The sequence below is a fragment of the Chiloscyllium punctatum genome, chromosome 9, assembly GCF_047496795.1.
Source record: "Chiloscyllium punctatum isolate Juve2018m chromosome 9, sChiPun1.3, whole genome shotgun sequence".
NCBI classification, from domain to species: domain Eukaryota; kingdom Metazoa; phylum Chordata; class Chondrichthyes; order Orectolobiformes; family Hemiscylliidae; genus Chiloscyllium; species Chiloscyllium punctatum.
This window is the reverse complement of record NC_092747.1, coordinates 112729261-112752648: the sequence shown is the minus strand read 5'-3', so window position 1 is coordinate 112752648 and position 23388 is coordinate 112729261. Positions and strand designations below refer to the sequence as shown.

The following is a 23388-nucleotide window of genomic DNA, read 5'->3' as shown; positions in this document are numbered from 1 at the left end:
GAAATCGAAAGAAACAGTCCCTGGGCAGAAACGTTCATACCTGGAGACTGCCAGATGCAAAATAAAAGGAAGATGCACACAGAACATAAATAAATTCTTAGTTCTCCATATCAGTCCTCCGTTCACCTCCATTCCTTTACAGGTGTATAAGGAAAAATTCAAAGATCATGAGCGTATCATTTACAAATCTGACACATGCACAGTATAGGAGGTTAGGATTTATTATACCAGAAAGTCTACCCCAATTGATCTTGAAAAGATAAAGTATCTCAAATATTTGAACAACAGGTTCAGCAAGCCATTTCATAATTCTACTCTGCAGTGCCCGTGAGTAACAATTTCCACTAACTGGATGCCGCCATTAGTCCAAATAATGTCTGCCAACTGCAAGTCTGAGTAAGGCTAGACATGAACTTCAGTGCCAAATGTCCGGCACAGCAGCTGTATCTCCTTGTCATTGGTTGATTAAACCAAACAGCACGCTCTTTACTTGTTCATAAGAAACGGAGTATGGAACATATTTAGCTGCAGCCAGCCATGGTTAGAAAACATCTACTGTTAGACTTATTCTGTGATTGGACAGCCCTGGCTGAACAATCCTGGGTGTGCTCACAGCTTCACTTAGAACCTATTTAAGATAATCAGTTGAGTTTGTAAGATGGCTCTTGCTGAAACAACGTGTAGTTACATGAATGGAGAAAACAGAAGGGATACGTTTACGTTTCATACATTTTTAAAAAATTATCCAAGACCTTGGACAACCAACCGGGCTTGATAGCCCTCTCCATGGAAAAGTCTCAGCAAATAGTAATCTATTCTCCTGTAGAACATATTTTCAAGGTCATTTGAAATTTAACATTCTCGTTCTTCTCCTAATGAGTACAAAACATAAAGCTTCAACAAACTGGCTCTCCTTACAACAACAATCACATTCTATAATAACAAGTGATTGTTCACATACAGAGTACTTGAATACCACAGAACAGCAGGGATAAGAAATTCCCCAAACAGTCTAAGTCCCTGTCGAATAGCAAGTGGATCTCCAGAATCGAACAGTCTAACGGCCTGTCGAATAGCAAGTGGATCTCCAGAATCGAACAGTCTAACGGCCTGTCGAACAGCAAGTAGATCTCCAGAATCGAACAGTCTAATGTCCTGTCGAACAGCAAGTAGATCTCCAGGGTCGAACAGTCTAACGGCCTGTCGAACAGCAAGTAGATCTCCAGAATCGAACAGTCTAATGGCCTGTCGAACAGCAAGTAGATCTCCAAGGTCGAACAGTCTAACGGCCTGTCGAAGTGCAAGTAGATCTCCAGAATCGAACAGTCTAATGTCCTGTCGAATAGCAAGTGGATCTCCAGAATCGAACAGTCTAATGGCCTGTCGAAGTGCAAGTAGATCTCCAGAATCGAACAGTCTAATGGCCTGTCGAACAGCAAGTAGATCTCCAGGGTCGAACAGTCTAACGGCCTGTCGAAGTGCAAGTAGATCTCCAGGATGTTAGCCTGAAATCTGAGTTTGTAGTGTGATGCTATTGTTTGGTTGGGGTTTTCATGGTTTCAAAGATGGTTCCTGTACATCGGGTGCTCACATCGGCCATGCACTGCCTGTATTCCATTCAGGGTTGGCATCATGATCCGGGGCAGTGTGAAGCCTGGTCACTGTGATAATGGGAGTGGGGGGAGGGGGGACTCTTCCCCCCATTTTAATTTCTGGATTAGGTGAGTGGAGTTGGGAGAAATCCCAGCTCTGCAAACTCAACTTTTAAAAATGGTCATTCGACATTTCCATTTTCGATCCAGAGATTGGATTTTTTTTTTAAGAATTAGATTCCTGACAGCGTGGGAACAAGCCCAAGGCCCAACAAGTTCACACCGACCCTCCAAAGAGTAACCCACCCAGATCAATTCCCCTATCCTATATGCACCTAATCTACTCATCCCCGAACACTATTTCCCATGACCAATTCAGCTAACCTGCACATCCTTGGAATGTGGGAGGAAACCCACACAGACAAGGGGACAATGTGCAAACTCCACACAAACAATCGCCCGAGGCGGGAATCAAACCCGGGTCCCTGGCGCTGTGAGGCAGCAGTGCTAACCACTGAGTCAGCTGTGCCACCCCAATTTGTATTGGAGCACCAGACTATCAGTGACAGTGACCCAGAAAAAACGGAGGAAACATCTGGTTGCCAAGGTGTGCTGGCAAATTATAATTTGAAAACTGAAAATTATACTTAAAGAAGTAAAAATTAAACATTCCTCCAGCCCTCACCTCCACACACTGCCCATGCTTTATCTATGCCACCTGGTGTCCTTTATCCATCTCCCATGGTCTCTCAGACCCCCAATGCCAACACATCGCCTACTTCCACCCATCAGTTTTTCCTCTTTTCGCCTACCGTGCCAACCCATCTAGTATTCCCAAGGCACACATGAGAAGAAATAAAGTTCACTTAATCTTCTATATTGCTGACTGTGGTCTAGCAAGAAAACATTCCCATTCATAAAAACACAGCTTGACAGATGTTGACAGTTCCAAGTATTTCACACACACTTTTTATGAAATCTTCTCCAGAGGTAACAATCCCAGAAGACACCTGATGCTCTCAAATGATCCCCGAGCCCCACATGCCCAAGGTGGCCTGGGACTCCGCCACAGAACACACCAGATGGCCTCCTTCTTTAGAGACCGCAATTTCCCTTCCCACGTGGTTAAAGATGCCCTCCAACGCATCTCATCCACATCTCGCACCACCGCCCTTAGACCCCACCCCTTCAACCATAACAAGGACAGAACGCCCTGGGTGCTCACCTTCCACCCTACCAACCTTCGCATAAACCAAATCATCCGCCGACATCTCCACCACTTCCAAACAGACCCCACCACTAGGGATATATTTGCCTTCCCAGCCTTTTCCGCCTTCCGCAAAGACCATTCCCTCCGTGACTACCTGGTCAGGTCCACGCCTCCCAATAACCCACCCACCCATACTGGCACCTTCCCCTGCCACCACAGGAATTGGAAAACCTGAGCCCACACCTCCTCCCTCACCTCAATCCAAGGCCCTAAAGGAGCCTTCCACATCCATCAAAGTTTTACCTGCACATCCCCTGATATCATTTATTGTATCCATTGCTCCCGATGCGGTCTCCTCTACATTGGGGAGACTGGGCGCCACTTAACAGAGCACTTTAGGGAACATCTCTGGACCCACAACAATCAATAACATCCCACCGTGGCCCAATATTTCAACTCCCTCTCCCACTCTGCCGAGGACATGGAGGTCCTGGGCCTCCTTCACCGCCGCTCCCTCACCACCAGACGCCTGGAGGAAGAACGCCTCATCTTCCGCCTCGGAACACTTCAACCCCAGGGCATCAATGTGGACTTCAGTTTCCTCATTTCCCCTTCCCCCACCTCACCCCAGTTCCAAACTTCCAGCTCAGCACTGTCCCCATGACTTGTCCTACCTGCCTATCTTCTTTTCCACCCATCCACTCCACCTGACCTATCCCCTCCATCCCCACCCCCACTCACCTATTGTACTCTATGCTACTTTCTCCCCAGCCCCACCCTCCTCTCATTAATCTCTCCACCCTGCAGGCACTCTGCCTGCCTCTATTCCTGATGAAGGGCTTTTGCCCGAAACGTCGATTTTCCTGCTCCTCAGACGCTGCCCGACCCGCTATGCTTTTCCAGCACCACTCTAATCCAGAATCTGGTTTCCAGCATCTGCCGTCCTTGTTTTTACCACTATAATCAGAGGGTCACCTGATCTGTTCAAAAGGGGTACCCTGGCTATCAAAAAGATAACTTGCTGATAGCTTGGTAATCTCGACACTCCAGGTTCCAGAATCCTGGGCCTCCCAATTTGAGTGAAGGCATCTGGTCACTGAACCAGCCTGCTACCACGATGAAATGTGTATGTATAAACCGCAGACTGTCCCCAAACCACCACCCCCCTCCAAAAATGAGTCATTCCAGGACAGTGGCAGATCACTGAGGTACTCTTGGAGTGCTGATCTTGTCTTTACCCTCTCTTTTCAGCTGCTCAGAAACATCCCTCAGCAACCACAGTAGCTCTGCATGTGGTTGCACCTTGATAGTTTAAGCATCTGCTGTGTTTCTGATTGTAGGCTGAGGTAACTTCAAGGACAGGAACTCCAATGGCAAGCTCATGATGGAATGTCAGTGTTTGTAACCGTAACAAGCGCTTGCTCACAACAACCACTCTGTAGCTTCAATCAGCCTGATCTTCAGGAAGCACGAGTTGGTCATTGGGCTATTCGTAAAAGAATGAGCTGATGCAGAGGTTTACAGGTTGTCCAGAGCAGTGACCAGAGTTTTGATGTTTGATATTTGGTTATGCTGTGGCCTCTGATGGGTACGACATTCCAAGGTACCTCCTGGCCTGAGGCTTGAGTGCATATAGTCCATGGATTGCAGGCAGCACAGTTCGCTTTGTTACTTATACATGTCCTCAGATTCAGGTAGTGCTGGGGCTGTACCAGGACCTCCAGTTTGGTGGCATTGTTCAAAGAGTGTTACCCACTCAGGACTCCACCAGGGGATGTACTGCTCAGTGAAACCTCAAAGGCTGTTCTTCTTCAGCAAAAAGCAGGACCACTAGCTGGTGTCAGGAGCCATGTGCTGAATGGTTCTCACCTGTTCCACAGGAAATCCAGGCCAATTGGCAGACAGTAGTTCCACCTTGGAGGGCCGCTTTGGGACCCTCCGACCACATGGGATCAACATCAATTCCACCGCTTTCCTCATCTCCCCTCCCCCCCCCAACCTTATCCCAGCTCCAACCCTCCAACTTGGCACTGCCCTCTTGAACAGTCCCACCTGTTCATCTTCCTTCCCACCGCTCCACTCTGACCTATCACCATCACCCCAACCTTCATCTACCTCTCACATTCCCAGCTACCTTACTCCCAGCCCCATACCCACTCCCTGTTATCTCTCAACCCTTTTGGGCATCCCCCCTCCCCGCCAACATTCCTGATAAAGGGCTTATGCTTGACTCTCAGATGCTGCCTGACTGGTTGTGCTTTTCCAGCACCATACCTTTTGACTCTGATCCTCACTTTCTCATATCTCTCACTTCGCTGACTGATGTAAAATTGTGTCGGAATCCTGTGAGGAAAGTTTGGGCCAAGTGTACAGATACGTCCTCACTGTCTGATATAGACAATCAGAAGGTTCTTATTGACCAGAAACAGAACTGGACCAGTCAAATGTTCTGACTGCAAGAGCAGATGAAAGGTTGGGAATTCTGTGATGAGACTCCCCTAAGCCTGTCTATCATCCACAAGAGTCAAGTCAGGGCTGTCCTAGAATGCTCTCCAGTTGCCTGGATGAGTGCTGCTCCAACAACTTTCAGCAGGTTCGAGACTAAACACTTGCTTATTTGCTACCCTAGCCACCAAGATCAACACGCACTTCCCCCACCAGCGACGCAGTGGCTGTAGTGAGTACCATTTACAAGATGCACTGCCGCAAATCACCAAGGCTCTTCCAACAGCACTGCCCAAATTTGTGACCTCCTTCACCAAAAGGGACAGGGGAAGCAGATACAATGGAAACACCACTGCCTCCAACGTCTCCTGCAAATCACACACCAGCCTTTACCGCCATTCCTTCACTGTGATCAGATCAAAAACCCAGAGCCCCCTCACTGTGGGTGAACTATCACCCCATGGACCGCAGGGGTTCAATGGAATAGTTCATCATAATCTTCTCCAGAGCACTTAGGCGTAGGCAATAAATGCTGGTCTCGATAGCAACAACCACATCCCATGAATGAATTTTAAAATATCACGCAGCTTAAGAAAGGTTATAATTACTACGCCAATCCAATTTTTGTGAATGCAATGTAAAAATGATCAAATCATGTCATATTACGTACCAGAATGACTTCATCATCAGTAACCTCCCTGAACTGCATGTATTTTGGAGAATGATTTTGTGTTTTCTAGTGCTTGCCAAATATAACCCAGCTCAAAGCACTATTTCCCCACCATTATGTTCCACAGGCGACTGAACTGTTTTCGAGGGTCATGTGCTCTGCACATTAAAAAGCAAGGCTCTTGCAGGCTCAGCGCAGAATGCATCAATAAGGGCAGTGTTCACTTCCCCTATCCCGCTACAGCACTCTGAGTTATCGCCAACACCACCACCAAACCCCCCTCGCCACCCCCAGGGGACCAGCTCCCAATTAAATGCCGCATTCATGAGCAGAACAGCAACAGTCGCAGAAGAGGGAAAACAAAACTGCATTCAACTTCAATAAGGAGATTTAACAGCAAAGTGTCAGAGAGAGAGAGAGACAGAGAAAGGAAAAGGTCCTTCCTTTATCAAACGCAACCCTACAGGAAATGATGAACAATGAAAGGAATTTTAATAAGATTCCAGATGTACCAAATCACCAATCCTGTAACAAGAACAGCAAACTAAAAAAGATCCCAAACTGCTACAGAATACATAGCAAAACACAAACAAAATGCTAATGAGCCTGGGATAATTAGGTGAAACCTTGGAATTACTTCTGCTGCTTTTTATGCTGCCAACAGCAGTTCAGTGTCCAAACTTCCCTCCCATTTCATAATACTTTGTTTTCCAGGGTGGTCCTTGAGCAAAGAAATGACAGCTCTACTTATAGAGCCCATGCAGCTCCCTTACAAGGTCTTACTTTCTGAGCAAGATCTGTTAAGCTGCTGCAAAGCATCAACGGGAAACTCCAATGATGCTGGAACTTAGCAGCAATAAACAAAACACGACAGTACAGATTCCATAACAAAATCATACCTTGAGAATGAATTTGATGGAGAAACACAGGCATTCATGCCAAGATTTGGCACTTCACTGTCTGTCCAGGCAAGGTGGCTCAGTGGTTAGCACTACTGCCTCACAGCACCAGGGACCCGGGTTTGATTCCTGCCTCAGTCACTGTCTGTGTGGAGTTTGCACATTCTCCCCGTGTCTGCGTGGGCTTCCTCCAGGTGCTCCAGGTTCCTCCCACAATCCAAAGATGTGCAGGTCAGGTGAATTGGCCATGCTAAATTGCCCATAGTGTGAGGTGCATTAGTCAGGGGTAAATACAGGGTAGGGGAATGGGTCTGGGTGGGTTACTCTTCGGAGGGTCAGTGTGGACTTGTTGGGCCAAAGGAACTGTTTCCACACTCTTGGAATCTAATCTCATCCCTTAATTATCCCAGGCCAGTTCATCTTGAAGTACTGCAGTCCCAGTACTGAAGGTGCTCCAACAATGTTGTAGGAGTTTAATACAACTTTGCTCAGCCCTTTCTCAGAACAAAAAAAAACAAAGAACTGGAAATCTGAAGCAAAGACAGAAATTGCTGGAGAAACTCAGTGGCTCTGGCAGCATCTGTTGAGAGACAGAATCGTTGACACTGCTTTCTTTCAACAAATGCTGCTGGACCTGCTGAGTTTCTCTAGCAATTTCTGTTTTTTCTTCTGGGAACAGTTAACCACAGGGATGTGAGGCTGGAATGATATATACATGTCCAAAATGATTCAGAAGAGCGGGATAGCTTCCCTCAGGGGAACTACTGAATCTTTGGGGTATTAGTGACCATCTGATCGCTGTATCATCACTTCAAGTGAGATCAACTTTTTATTTCAAGAGTTTTAAAAACTGAGTTCAAATACTCAGACTGCCCTGGAGGATCTGAGCTCATTCATAGTCTCTGGGTAGAGGCTCAGTAACATCGACAAGACATATTCACGCAGACACACCGGCTGAAGCTAGGAATGTCTTCAGTAATACGAAGCTGTCTTTAGTCTGAGATTAAGCAGCTACAGAAAGAGATCACTTCAGTCTGGGTTTTTAATCTTGTAAGTTCCCAGGCAACAGACAGGCAAATACATGTTATTAATAGGCAGGGGGAATGGCTATTTGTTCACACCCAAATCAGCTCACAAACCTCACAGCACACAGACCAGCTCACCATTCTGCCTTCAAAGTTGCCAGTGCCCCAAATGAGACAACCTCTATAACCGGCATTTTCCAAACCAGTACAGGGTGGAATCCAGTCCACTCCACCAAGACAGCAAGGGATGCAGCAGCCAGGGCCCACTGCACTCACAGTGGTCCTAACAAGAAAACACTGTTTTACACAGACTGGACTAGAATCAGACCCATTATGCAAAATTTTGAGATTCAGCCCGAATCCAGAGGCTGAAATTCAGGAATACATCCTGGGCAGTAGTGAGAAAAGGCAGTAATGTTGGAAACTCAGTACCAAAGGAGTGCTGCACTGTTGCAGGGTCAGTACCAAAGGAGTGCTGCACTGTTGCAGGGTCAGTACTGAGGGAGTGCTGTACTGTTGCAAGGTTAGTACTGAAGGAGTGCTGCACTGTTGCAGGGTCAGTACTGAAGGAGTACTGCACTGTTGCAGGGTCAGTACCAAAGGAGTGCTCCACTGTTGCAACATTGGTACGGAAGAAGTGCTGTACTGTTGCAGGATCAGTATCAAAGGGTGGCTGCACTGTTGCAGGGTCAGTAACTAAGGAGTGCTGCACTGTTGCAGAGTCAGTACCAAAGGAGTGCTGCACTGTTGCAGGGTCAGTACCAAAGGAGTGCTGCACTGTTGCAGGGTCAGTACCCGAAGGAGTGCTGTACTGTTGCAGGGTCAGCACTGAAGGGGTGCTGCACTGTTGCAGGGTCAGTATCAAAGGAGTGCTGCACTGTTACAGGGTCAGTGCTGAAGGAGTGCTGCACTGTTGCAGAGTCAGTATCAAAGGAGTGCTGCACTGTTGCAGGGTCAGTATCAAAGGAGTGCTGCACTGTTGCAGGGTCAGTACCAAAGGAGTGCGGCACTGCTGCACAGTCAGTACTGAAGGATTGCTGCACTGTTGCGGGGTCAGTACCAAAGGAGTGCTGCACTGTTGCAGGGTCAGTATCAAAGGAGTGCTGCACTGTTGCAGGGTCAGTACCAAAGGAGTGCTGCACTGCTACACAGTCAGTACTGAAGGATTGCTGCACTGTTGCAGGGTCAGTACCAAAGGAGTGCTGCACTGTTGCAGGGTCAGTATCAAAGGAGTGCTGCACTGTTGCAGGGTCAGTACCAAAGGAGTGCTGCACTGCTACACAGTCAGTACTGAAGGATTGCTGCACTGTTGCAGGGTCAGTACTAAAGGAGTGCTGCACTGTTGCAGGGTCAGTACCAAAGGAGTTCTGCACTGTTGCAGGGTCAGATCTGAAAGAGTGCTGCACGGTTTCAGGGTCAGTACGGAAGGATTGCTGAACAGTTGCAGGGTCCGTATCAAAGGAGTGCTGCACTGTTGCAGGGTCAGTACTAAACGAGGTCTGCACTGTTGCAGGGTCAGTACTGAAGGAGTTGTTGTGGTTCTGTTCGCTGAGCTGGGAATTTGTCTTGCAAACGTTTCGTCCCCTGTCTAGGTGACATCATCAGTGCTTGGGAGCCTCAGAGGCTCCCAAGCACTGAGGATGTCACCTGGACAGGGGACGAAACGTTTGCAAGACAAATTCCCAGCTCGGCGAACAGAACCACAACAACGAGCACCCGAGCTACAAATCTTCTCCCAAACTTTGAACTGAAGGAGTGCTGCACTGTTGCAGGGTAGGTATCAAAGGAGTGCTGCACGCTTGCAGGGTCAGTACTGAGGGAGTTCTGCACTGTCACAGGGTCACTACTGAGGGAGTAAGGAAGTCCTATACTATCTGAAGCTGAGTACTGACAGCAGCCTACACTGTTGAATGTTCAGTATTAGGGGAAGGCTGCACTATCAGAGAGTATGTACTGGCAATGTAATGCACTGCTGAAGACTGAGGGAGTGGTACTTTGTTAGGGGATGAGTACTCAGGCATCTCTACACTGGGAGGGTCAGTACTGAAGCAGCAGTACATTGTCAGAGGGTCAGTACTGAGGAAGCACTGCACTATTAGAGGGACAGTACTGAGGGAGTGCTGCACTGTCAGAGGGTCAGTACTGAGGGAGTGCTGCACTGTCAGAGGGTCAGTACTGAGGGAGTGCTGCATTGTCATAGCGTCAATACTGAGGGAGTGCAGCACTGTCATAGCGTCAATACTGAGGGAGTGCAGCACTGTCAGAGGGTCAGTACTGAGGGAGTGCTGCACTGTCAGAGGGTCAGTACTGAGGGAGTGCTGCATTGTCATAGCGTCAATACTGAGGGAGTGCTACACTGTCAGAGGTTTAGTACTGAGGGAGTGCTGCACTGTCAGAGGGCCGGTACTGAGGGAGTGCTGCACTGTCAGAGGGTGAGAACTGAGGGAGTGCTGCACTGTCAGAGGGTCAGTACTGAGGGAGTGCTGCACTGTCAGAGGGTCAGTACTGAGGGAGTGCTGCATTGTCATAGCGTCAGTACTGAGGGAGTGCTGCATTGTCAGAGCGTCAGTACTGAGAGGGTGCTGCACTGTCAGAGGGTCAGTACTGAGGGATTGCTGCATTGTCAGAGGGTCAGTACTGAAGGAGTGCTGCACTGTCAGAGGGTCAGTACTGAGGGAGTGCTACATTGTCAGAGCGTCAGTACTGAGGTAGTGCTGCACTGTTGGGGGTCATACTGAGGGAGTGCTGCACTGTCAGAGGGTGAGTACTGAGGGAGTGCTGCATTGTTGTTAGTTTAGGTCCCCAAGGCCTAACAGTCTTCATTCCGAGGTACAAGAGAAGGTAGTCATGGAGATAATGGATGCATTGTTGTTATTTTTCAAAATTCTGTAGATTCAGGAACAGTCCTGGCAGATTAGAAGATGGTAAATGTAACCCCCACTGTTTATAAAGGAGGGAAGCAAAATACTGGGAATTAAGACTAGTTAGCCTATCATTAGAAGTAAGTAAAATGCTCTAAAGGATGTGATAACAGCACACTTCGATAATACCAATGGGATTGCACATAATCAAAATGAATTAATGGAACAAGTGTTGTGCCTGACGAACCCACTGGAGTGTTTGTTTTTTAAGGCAAAATTGTAGAATAGATGAGGGAGAACCAGTGGATGTGATTTATTCAGATTTTCAGCAATCTTTTGATACAGTCCCACACCGGAGGCGACTGTGCAACATCAGCACAAATGGGATCGGGGCTAATAAATTGAGAATGATTGAGAATTGGTTACCAAACAAGACACAGAAGGGATAAACATTCCCTTATGCCCTTTCAGGGAGGAAAATTCTGGACTCCAAACCCACAACAACATGTGGTTGATTCTTAACTGCCTCTGGGCATTTAGGGATGGGTAATAAATGCCAATCTGACCAGCGACACCTACAAAATTCAAATTTTAAACAAAGGAAGCCATCTTCAAAGTGAAAGGCAGTGACAAGTCAGCTACCACAAGGATCATTTCTTGGGCTGCAACTGTTCACAATATTTAGCAACAGCTTGGATAAGGCAATCAGGTATATTTCCAAATTTGCTGATGTCATAAAACTAAACAAAACGGCCCTCTCCGGCCTCTCAGGATCTTACTTCACTAATTGGAAGAGAAGCAGGTAGTTTTCCCCATCAGCATGGGCACTATTTACACCTTAAACCATCTGAATAAAACATACAATTTTTTTTATTATTTCACTGCTTATGATGAGACGTCATTTGCAGAAACTGGCTGCTTTCTTGGTATATAGAAGAAAGGCAGAAAGAACAAAATTGGTTTTAAAACCTTTTGAGAAGTCCTGAGGTGTACAAGGTGCTATTTTGGATGAGACATTAAAGCCAAAGCAATATGTCCTCTCAAGTAGACATTAGTCTTTGACATTATTTCAAAGAAGAACCAGAGAGTTCACCTCTTGTCCTGGCCAATACTTATCCCTTAACTTGGGATATCCCCACTGAAAGTTCCACCTCAAACATTCCTACATCACCCTTTAAGATGAAGCTTAAAACCTACTTCTTTGACCAAATCTTTGGCCACCTGTCTTAATATTCCTTTATGTCACTCTGTGCCAATTTTCATTTGATAATGGTTCCAGGGAAGCTCCATGGAGAGCTTTAAATTGTTAAAGGTGCTGTGTATCATCTACAGGACACAAGTCAAGAGTGTGTTGGAGTACTCCCAACTTGCCTGATGGGTGCAGCCCCAACAATCCTCAAGAAGCTTGACACCATCCAGGACAAACCAGGCTACTCCCTCCACTCCCTCCAGTAGCAACAGTGTATACCATCTAAAGATGCACTGTTGAAATTCACCAAGGCTCCTTGAACAACACCATCCAAACCCTTGACCATTATCAATGAGAAGGACAAGGGCAAATACCACTCACAAGATCTCTTCAGAGTCGTTCACTATCTTGACTTGGAAATATATTAGGTGAAATTGAGGACTGCAGATGCTGGAGAGTCAGAGGCGAAAAGTATGGTGCTGGAAAAGCTCAGCAGGTTAGGCAGCATCCGAGGAGCAAGAGAGTCGACATTTCGAGCATAAGCCATTCCTGATGAAGAGCTTATGCCTGAAACGTCGACTCTCCTGCTCCTTGGTTGCTGCCTGACTTGCTGTGCTTTTCCAGCGCCACACTTTTCGACTTGCAAATGTATTGCCACTGCTTCAGTGCTGCTGGGTCAAAATCCTGGAACTCTCTACCTAAAAGCATTGTGGGTCTACCCACATGAAAGGGATCGTTGCATTACCATCACCTTCTACAGGCAAGCTGAGATGGGCGATAAATGCTGGCCCAGCCAGTGACGCCCACATCCCATGAGTAAATTTAAAAAGTACGGGTTGCGGCTGTTGTCGTACACTGCTTTAGGAAGCCTCAGTGCTGTACATTTCACTCCCACTGCAGCTGTTCAAGTAAGTCAACAACAATTCGTAACAAAGTCACTACTTCACAGTTATGAAGCTTTTAACAGTAATTTTCACCCTTAAAAAGGCTCATAATTATTAATTATTCAAAATATTTATGCAACTTTGAGAAAACAATCATGAATAGGTGTTCACTGAGAACAGATCTTGACAAAGTGAGCAGTAAATCTGAATCAACCAATTTATTCAACTTCAGTGATCTCTCCTTCTCCCAGTTCAATTACATCTCATAAATATTGCATGTTTCATTATGACTACCTTTAAGAAAATTACCAGTTATGTCAGGTTTTTCAAACTGATTTACTTCACCACAAAAGGTTTCCTTTCAAGTTGGTATCACTAGCTGGAGATTTGCCTGACAGACCCCATTGTTATTCAGGACTGTAAACTCAAATTGAATCTTACGGCTCAGCATTGTTAAAACCAGTCTCACGTGTTACGGGGGTGGGGGGGGGAAAGAGAAATCACAATGAAACCAAAACTCATAAACGTTGAGTGGTAATGAGCAACAATCTTTAGAAAGAAAGTGTTTGCATTTCAAGAGCGCCTTTCATTACCTCAGGGTATTCCACAGTGCCTCTCAGCCAACAACTTGACATGTAACCATTGTTGTCGGAAATATGAAAACCACCTTATGCAAAGCAAGCTTCCACATACAGTAATATGGTAATGACTGGGATCATTTGTTTTAGTGATATTGATTGATGAACAAACATTGGCCCAGGACACCAGGATGAACTTCCATGCTTTTCATTAAGATCTTATCATCAACCTTGTCCATCAATCTGAGAGGGCAGATGAGCACTCACATTTCATCAGTCCAAAGTCAACAATCACACACCAGATTATAGTCCAACAGGTTTAATTGGAAGCACTAGCTTTTGGAGCACCTGATGAAGGAGCGGTGCTCCAAACGTTAGTGCTTCCAATTAAACCTACTGGATTATAACCTGGTGTTGCGTGATTTTTAACTTTGTACACCCCAATCCCAACACCGACATCTCCAAATCATGACTGTCAAAAGTACACCTCTCCCTCAGTGTTCCACTATGACAATCAAAGGAGATTACATGGTTGAGATGTGATCACACAAACCCCTGAGCCAAAGGCAAGAATGCTATCCACTATCTGACATCAAATTCATTGCTGTATATTGGTCTGCAATAACCTTCAGTAATTATACATTTCATGATGCTCTCCAGAACACAATCCAGCTGTGGAAGGACACAACAATGCATGGTATAACTGATGCGGCTCAACTCAACACTTTATGAAATATATCACTTGTCTGAAACCTCCATCAAGCCAGGCAGGATTATAAGTCTTGGAGAAGAGGAGGTAATGGTCATTTTTGAAATAGAGTAAATCAAACACAAGCATTGAGAGATAAATTCACAAGGACAGATAAAACATTTTGATTCACATTTGATGTTCACCATGCATGGCAGCTGTTCAAAGAAGTCCAGGAAAGGTGACTAGCAAAAACAAGGGTCAAGATAAAAGAATGAGATTGCTGGACCGAGTGGTATCTTCTTACATCTGAAGCTATTGCTACTCGTGCATAATGATAGGTCAAACCATAAAAAGAAATTCAAGGCATCACTGCTTGATGTCACAATTAGATGAAGAGTCCCAATATTCATGCAACATCCTGTTGGACAATTTTCAAATCTGATAAGTTGACATTCTAAGCAAGACAAAGACCTTCCTCAGTTACTTAATAAGACGTCTAGCTTTATTCTTTAGATTAGATTACTTACAATGTGGAAACAGGCCCTTCGGTCCCACAAGTCCACACCAACCCTCCGAAGAGCAACCCACCCAGACCCATTCCCCTACACCTAACACTACAGGCAATTTAGCATGGCCAATTCACCTGACCTGCACATCTGTGGACTGTGGGAGGAAACCGGAGCACCCGGAGGAAACCTACGCAGACGCGGGGAGAATGTACAAACTCCACGCAGACAGTTGCCCAAGGCAGGAATTGAACCCAGGTCTCTGACGCTGTGAGGTAGCAGTGCTGACCTCTGTGCCACCATTAATCCTTCAATTCATAAGCAGTTGCCTCTTCAATTCCCCACCCTCACTCAACAAGATTTTGTCTTATCCCTCCTTTTCTGCAAAATCTAAGAATCAAGTCATTATCCATTTGGGTTGGACTGCACAGAATAAGCCACAGAACTACCAACTGCTGAGTTATTCTCATTCTCCCTCAACAACAGACATCCACAAAGCATTTGTCACAAATCTGACATCAACTGCTTTCTCACACACTATTATGTAATAGACAATTAAACATTCCTTTTCTAGCAAGAATTGTTTTAAACACTGTGGGGACGACGATAAAGAAAATACTTGGAGTTTCCAAAGAGGCAGGACATGGCAGGATTTACGAGATCGACTTACAACGCAGAGCCAAAAAAAAAATCTACACAAATGCCCAGAAGATTGGAGTCCAGCCAAAAGCTCCTCTGGAATTATGCACACATCAACATCCAAGTGAAGACAGAGCAATTGTTCTCAATACCAGAAGGGTTACTAAGCCGGAGATGCAGATTTTAGTAATCTGTGACAATAAACAGGGGTCAGATTTAGAAATGCACTGTACGCTTTCTGGTGGGTTGTGTTCTGAAATGTGCTGTCTCAAAAGGTGAAGCTGCAGACTCAATATCTCAAAAGAAGTTGGAAAAAGCAAACATTTTTAGAACTAGTGGGAAGCAGCAGGAATGGAATGGCAACTAGTAACTAATGAAGAGGAAGACAGGTTAATGAATGCTTGAAAATGCAGCAGAGTTAGAGATAATAAATTTCTGATTCCCATTAGCCAACAGGATTATGGAGATAGGAGGATAAAAGGCATCGAAATGTGCACTCAGTCATGATCAAATTGAATAGTGGGGCAGGTTCAAAGGAAGGCATCTGGATGGGTAGCTGAATAGGAAGGGTTTAGAGGGATATGGGCCAAGAGCTGGCAAATTGAACTAGATTACGTTAGGATTTTTGGTCAGCATGGACGAGTAGGAGCAAAGGGTCTGTTTCAGTGCTGTACGTCTCTATGACTCTATGTCTGAATAGTCCACTCCTATGTCTCTCTGCTCCTAAAGCAAGCAGCCCAGATTTGTTCTACTTTTAAAGAATGTTGCGTGGTACTCCAATGTGATACTAAATGGGCACTGCACTGCCAGACGTGTGGCACTGAGGGGGCACCACAATGTCAGAGGTGTCAGCTTTCAGATGGGACATTGTAACAAGTGGAAAAGCACAGCAGGTCAGGCAGCACCCGGGGAGCAGGAGAATCACCGTTTCGGGCAACAGCCCTTCATCGGGAATTTGGCCAGAAATGTCGATTCTCCTGCTTCTCGGATGCTGCCTGACCTGCTGTGCTTTTTCAGCACCATGCTCTCGACTCTAATCTACAGCATCTGCAGTCCTCACTTTTGCCATTATGCCAAGTCCCCATCTGCCCTCTCAGGAGAACGTAGAAGATCCTATGGCCGCTTTTCCAAAACTAGCTGAAGAATTGCCCCAGTCTCCAGGCCAATCTTTATCACTCAATCAGCTGTACATATACTAATACTATTAACTCCACACTGTTTGTGGGATCTTGCTGTGCACACATTGGCTGCCATGTTTCCTGTATTAGCAGGCTTTTGGACGTTTTGAGGTGGCAGTATAATATGTTGGTTTTATTTGCTACTCATTTCTCTGTACAAGGAGCGCAGGATATTTTGACATCTGGGGATTTCTAGTCAACATCTGCGGGTTTTGGTTTGCAGCAATCTCAAGGAAACACATCGGTTTTATTCTTGCTCAGGACTCAAGAATCAAAAGCTCAAACAAGCGAGTGAGCCTGACAATTAACATCATTCCAACAAGCCAGTGTGTACAAACAATTCCCAATGTGAGGGAACACATTTTCCTCAATATTTCAGGAAATGTTAAAAAAAGGCGGAGTTGAAACTATCACCCGAAAATCATAAGGCAACTGGAATGTAAAAACCCAGGAAATTCAATCGCCTCTGGTCCCGGGGAAACTGGAGGGGAAAATGGCATGGAGAGTGAGGGCAGGAATGGCGGGTGGTGAAAGAGAATAACATCTGTATCTAGAAGGAGGAGGACAACAAGAGAACAAATTTCCCAAACACAGCAAATCTCACACCACTAAACACATTCACCCAAGATGTGTGCATCTGTACATTTCTTTACTGAATTAAAGAAATGGGAAATTAAAGATGCATTAAACAGTGTTTGTGCAGCCTTTTGAACCTAGTATTTCAAATAAACAGGGTGAGGCGGAATGGCAAAACTACCTACTTAAAAATGGTTGCTTCACCTTTTAATGTGGAAAATCCTTTGTAACATGTGTAGTGATACGTAGTAATAAAACAACATTTGCTTTGATTAACAGCCTTTGAACTCTGGTGGAAGAGTATCGACCTGAAATGTTCACTCTGTTTCTGTCTCCACGGTTGCTGACAGACCTGTTGAGTATTTCCAACATCTGCAGTACCTGCATTTTGCTTTTCTGTTACACTCTTATAGCATTTTGTTGCAGACGTTCTGCTATATTACAGTCTGAATAGCTGTAACTTGACAGTTAAAAATAATATGAACTCACAAATATTATACCCATAAACACAAGTACTGTACATCAATAATCTCTACAATGAAAGAATAGATGGGAGCTGATACTAAGTTAAGAGTTACATAAGATCATAAGTTATCATAAGGAATCTCATCTTCTGAACTTCAATATAGTGGCAGCCTGGAGTTTACAAAAGTGGATGTGGAAAGACTGAAGAGCAGGGACCAAACAGAAAAGCAAAGAGGAGATTGAAGCTTTGCAATCCATTGCAATCTTTCCCCTATAAAGATCTCAGCATGTTTCATACAACCTTGCTCAGGAGATGGCAGACTATCCCCTCACTGTCCCAGTGACCCAACAGCTCTAGAGATTATACAGTACTTGTCGTAATTCTAGCGCCAATGGCACAGAACTGCAACAGGGACCGCAGCCTCAATGTAATCATGGTGAAACTGCAATTCCATGGCTTGTTAGCAGTCACCTGCTACAAATGTAACTGATACTGTAAATAATCAAGCCAAAACTACAGTTTTCAAAGATTATTCTCTGGTTGGCCTGATCTTCCATGCTGGAGGTGAATTTCTCACACAGCTCTCTAAGATCTGATACCTCCTCCCAAAGGGCCTTGGGGAGAGTGGGTTAGAGAGTGGTTGAAGTCTGCACAAATTGTCACACGAGTACAGCATAAAGTTTACAAGTCACCACTTATGGAGTCACCTTAGGTACAAAGGTACATGGGTACAAATTCTTGGTACAAAGCAGAAAAATAAAGAAAACAGAGTGAAAAGTTAAACAAAAAAAAAGATCCTCCCAGACAGTTCTGGAGGCCTGCTGGGTGACTCAGAGCAGTGATTTTGGACAAGCTGAGGTTAACTGCAGCTGTGCACTCAGTTCCCCGGGAACACACGTACAATGACAGACACAATAAAACACAACCCAGAAAGGCACAGTCATTCAAGCTCACAGAATGCATGCTCAAACCACTGAAAATATACACTTTTCAAATAGTTCCCTGCGGCCGCTTTAAAAAGCTTCTTTCAAACAGCAAATCCTATTGTTCACCAGTGAGTCGGGATTCCCCGTTAACACTGTACAGAAACACACAGAGGTCTCTGCTCTCCCTGTGATGCACATATGCTGCAACAACACACATCAACACGGCAACTGAGAGGGGAGGGGGCAGTAGGATGGGGAGGTTCGGAGTGGGAGGGGGTTTAGAAAGAGGGGTAGCAGGGGGGGCTGTTGGTGAGAGAAGAGAGTAGTAGTAAGGAAGGGGAAAGTTGGACAGTAAGAGAGACGTATGGCCAAAGACTTGAGCAGGAGGGGGAAGGAGGGGAAGAGAGGGGATGGGGGAGGGGAGAGGTAGGAGGGAAGGGAGGAGGGGTGACGAGGCAGGGAGTGGGGTAATGAGGGTGAGGGAGTGGGGGAGAGGCGAAGGGAATGGAGGGCATTGTGACCAGGAGGAGGGAGGGGAGTTAGAGGAGGTGGCGTGAGGGCAGTGGGGGAGGGGAAGGGGAGGAGAGGATGGGGACGGCGTAGATGATTGAGAAGGGTGAATAGGTCAGTGGTGTAGAGGAGGGAGGGAAGAGGAAGAGGATGGAAATGAGGAGAGGGAGCAGTGGAGGAAGAGGCCAGGAAAGAGGGAAGAGGAGAAGGGGAAGGGGAAATGGGGCAGGGAGAGAAGGGAGAAGGCGAAGGTGGGCGGGGGGGGGGGAGAGAACTGGGGATGGAAGGGGAGAGCTGGTGGAAGGGGAGAAAAGGACAGAGGAGAAGGGGGTGAAGATTTGGCAGGAAGGGGATGAGGGAAAAGGAGAAGATGACGTGGGGAAGGAAAAAGCAGGGAAGGAGATGGGAGAGTGAAGAAGGTGGAGTGGAATGGGTAGAGAAGGGGAATGGGGGCAGAGAAGGGGGGAATGCTTGAGTGAAAAAGATGAAAGGGAAAGGGGGAGGAAAGGGAATGATGAGGGGAAAGGAAGTAGGAAGGAAAGGGAGAGGGAAGTGAAGGGTGAGACTGAAGAGGGGAGTAAAGTGGGCATAGCAGGTGAGGGAGGCTGAGCAAGAGGGAGCAAGATATGGGGGAGTGAGATAGTGGGTAGGACAGGGGAAGGGAAGGAGGACAGGAAAAGGGAGAGATGGAGGGGCGGGAAGGGGAGTGGGGTGGGGGAATAAAGGGAATAGGGAGGGAGAGGCAAGGAAATGAGAGAGGGCAAGGGTAAGACATAAGCTAAATCATAAAGGGAGAGGGAAAGGGAGGGGGACGAACAGGGTGGGAGGGGAGACAGGAATGGGGAAGGAGATGAGGCAGGAAATGGGAGGGAGGTAGGAGGGGAACGGGTAAGGGTAAAAGGAGGGAGGGGAGAGGAGGGGTTAAGGGAAGTGAGATTGGAGGAATAAGAGGAAGAGGGAGAGGAAGGGGAGGAGGGTGGAAGGGAGGGGAGGGAAAGAGGTGGGGTTGAGGGTAAGCAGGAGAGTGGGATAAGGGGAAGAGGAAGGGAAGGGATGTGAGAAGGGGGAAGGTGGGAAGGGGAGTGAAAAGGAGGGGGAAATATGTTGGTTAGGAAAGCGGGAAAGGGACTAGGGAAAGAGAGTGTGTGGAAGGGGACGAAGGGAAGGAGTGAAGTAATGGGAGGCATGGGGAGGGAAGGGAAGGGAAATGATGATGGGAGGGGAGGTGCTGAAGGAACAGGCATGGAGGGGCATGGGAAGGTGGGGCAGGGGTTGACTGGATGGGAGAGGCAGGGCAGAGCTGCAGTGGATGGGAGCGGTGAGGTTAGAGATGGAGTGGATGGGAGAGGTGAGGTTAGAGATGGAGGGGATAGGAGAGGTGAGGTTAGAGATGGAGTGGATGGGAGAGGTGAGGTTAGAGATGGAGGGGATAGGAGAGGTGAGGTTAGAGATGGAGTGGATGGGAGAGGTGAGGTTAGAGATGGAGTGGATGGGAGAGGTGCGGTTAGAGATGGAGTGAATGGGAGAGGTGCGGTTAGAGATGGAGTGGATGGGAGAGGTGAGGTTAGAGATGGAGGGGATAGGGGAGGTGAGGTTAGAGATGGAGTGGATGGGAGAGGTGAGGTTAGAGATGGAGTGGATGGGAGAGGTGGGGTTAGAGATGGAGTGAATGGGAGAGGTGCGGTTAGAGATGGAGTGGATGGGAGAGGTGCGGTTAGAGATGGAGTGGATGGGAGAGGTGCGGTTAGAGATGGAGTGGATGGGAGAGGTGCGGTTAGAGATGGAGTGGATGGGAGAGCGGTTAGAGATGGAGTGGATGGGAGAGGTGCGGTTAGAGATGGAGTGAATGGGAGAGGTGCGGTTAGAGATGGAGTGGATAGGAGAGGTGAGGTTAGAGATGGAGTGGATGGGAGAGGTGGGGTTAGAGATGGAGTGAATGGGAGAGGTGCGGTTAGAGATGGAGTGGATGGGAGAGGTGCGGTTAGAGATGGAGTGGATAGGAGAGGTGCGGTTAGAGATGGAGTGGATGGGAGAGGTGGGGTTAGAGATGGAGTGAATGGAAGAGGTGAGGTTAGAGATGGAGTGGATGGGAGAGGGAGGGCAGAGATGGAGTGGATGGGAGAGGTGGGGTTAGAGATGGAGTGGATGGGAGAGGTGGGGTTGGAGATGGAGTGGATGGGAGAGGTGAGGTTAGAGATGGAGTGGATGGGAGAGGGAGGGCAGAGATGGAGTGGATAGGAGAGGGAGGGCAGAGGTGGAGTGGATAGGAGAGGTGGGGTTAGAGATGGAGTGGATAGACGAGGGAGGGCAGAGGTGGGCAAGAGTGAGTTGGAGGCAAATACTGAATGTGTTTTTTGGGGATCTGTGAGGTGGAGGGGTTTGAAGCAGGAAGGAGGCTGGGATCAAAGTAAGAAGAGTGCAGTTCTGAAGAAAGGTCACTGAACCCGAAACATTAACTCTGATGTCTCTGCACAGGTGCTGCCAGAAATGCTGAGACATCCAACAATTTCTGTTTTTGTTTAAGAATAGGGGAGTTTGTGGAGATGGGGTAGACTACTGAGATAGGAGGAGAGAAAGCATGAGAGGGAAGGTGGAGTTATCAGAGGGCAGAACAGGGAGGAATGAAGGTGAGATGTAGATGGATGGAGAATGAGGGATTTAGGAGAGCTAGATGGGATTGGCTATAGGAAGGGGAGGGATATTGGGTAGATGGTGGGAATGAGAGATGGTGGGAGGGCAGAAATGGGATGAAAAAAGTCATTGGAGGGGAGGGGAAGAGAAAGGGGAAATGGGTGGGGTGAAGGCTGAACTGGAGGAAAATGGAAGAGGGATAGGCATGAGGGAATGGGGAGTGGTAAAAGATGGAGATCTTGAGGATTTGGAAGAAAGAGAATGAGAAGGGAGAAGTGGAAACAGATGGAGGTAAGATGAGAAGGGTTGGGGCAAGATGACGAGGGAGTGATGGAGAAGGGACAGGTGGGAATAGGGAGGATGGGAGGAGGGGAGATGGGAATGAGTAGCAGAGGAGATGGAGAGGGGCAGTTGGGTATGGAAAGGAGTGGGTTTTGGGAATGGGGAGGAAGGGAAGTTGGGATGGGAGAAGGGAATGGGGAATGGGGAGAGGGAATCGGGGTAGGAGGGGAAGAAGAGGAGGAAAGGAAGAAGAGGGTGAAGACGGGAAATGGGAGGGCTAGGAGACAAGGATGAGAGAAGGTGAGATGAGGGAGTACATGATCCAGGGAAATGTGAAGAGCGGGAAATTGAGATGGGAGTGAGAGGGATGGGGAAGATGAAGGAGGGAATGACATGGAATGGGCATGGTGATGGGAAAGTTGCGGAGTGGGTGGTGGGGAGAGAAGAGATAGAGCAATGGAAATGGGGAATTGGGTATGTCAAGGAACATATGAAAGGAAAAGTGATAGCAATTTACACGAGAGATCAAAGGGTGTATGTACAGAAGAAGGTGTATATGGGGCATACTGATGCATACAGAAAGGATGGGCACTGGGCACAGTGCCAATTGTCAGTTAGTGGGTATGTGATGCAGCGAGATGTGTACTTGAAGAACACTGAGTCTGGGGCTGGCTTCCTGGGAGGGAGGACACATAGGACAGACTGGGTGAATCAGAAGGTGGGCACAGGGCAGGAGTTGAAGGATGTGAGAGGTTGAGAAGGGGTGGGTGACAGGAGGAATGAAAAGGTGGTGAAGGAAGGGATTGGAGGAGGATAAGAGGGTGAGGGGTTTGCAAACTTGGGGAGGACTCGACAGCAGCACTGATGGGATGATAGCTGGTGATGCTGAGGGAGGGCTGGTGACAGATGGAGATGGGATGCGGGTTATGAATGTTCTGGGGTGGGGGTACTGTGATTGAGGCGCAGGGTCAGATCTCCCTCCCCAGCTTCCAGGCGCTTCTCCTCCCGCAGACAACGAGTGGGGATCGGGCCCCCGGCCACCTGCCCGCCCGCTTGCTTACCGATCTTGACTTTGACGCTCTGTAGGAGCCGCAGCCCCTCTTCCTCCAGCGCCATTCCCGCCGCCACCGCCACCGCCGCCGGAGCGAGACGCCGACCATCCGCCTCACAACATCCACAAGCCCAGCCGCACTCTCACCGCCCATTGGCCCTGAGCCCGCACCGCCACACTCCCATTGGAGAACCGCCCAGAGCAGCGGCCGCGCCGATTGGGCCAGCGCCCCGCGTTCCCCTACTGGCTGCGCGCGGGCGCCCTCCCGCATCCTGATTGGTGGACCGCTGGAGGCCGGGCCTCCGCTCGCAACGGATTGGCCGAGAGTCGTGATATGGCACATGGCCCCTGTATTTAGCCGGCGGTTCGAGTCCCTGGGCCGGCACTGGAGGGAGGGAATGCCAGCAGTGTTCGGGAAAGGCTGTGACGGGGGTAAAGCTACTGTTGTGTATGGGAGCGGGCTGGGGTAAGCGGGTGAGAGGCTTTTTTTGGGGGGGGGGGGAAAAGAATGGGCTGTTGGTGTAGAGTGGGGGAACCTGCCAGGGGCGGGATGGAGCGGAGCTGGGTGCAGGTTTGGGA

The 23388-nt window shown here is 47.7% G+C and overlaps 1 protein-coding gene across 2 annotated transcripts in view; it reads right to left on the bottom strand.

The window, feature by feature from the left end:
* rasa3 (RAS p21 protein activator 3) overlaps positions 1-22967 on the bottom strand; it is a 185687-nt gene extending 162720 nt beyond the window's left edge. The window contains exon 1 of one of the 2 annotated variants that reach the window (XM_072578089.1): positions 22820-22967. In XM_072578089.1, the coding sequence (XP_072434190.1) occupies positions 22820-22874 (55 nt within the window). In that variant the 5' untranslated portion in view covers positions 22875-22967. Of the gene's footprint in view, positions 1-5917; positions 6010-22819 lie in introns of those variants that run through there. The other variant, XM_072578090.1, reaches the window with a different exon arrangement.
* Between the last annotated feature and the right edge of the window lie 421 nt (positions 22968-23388).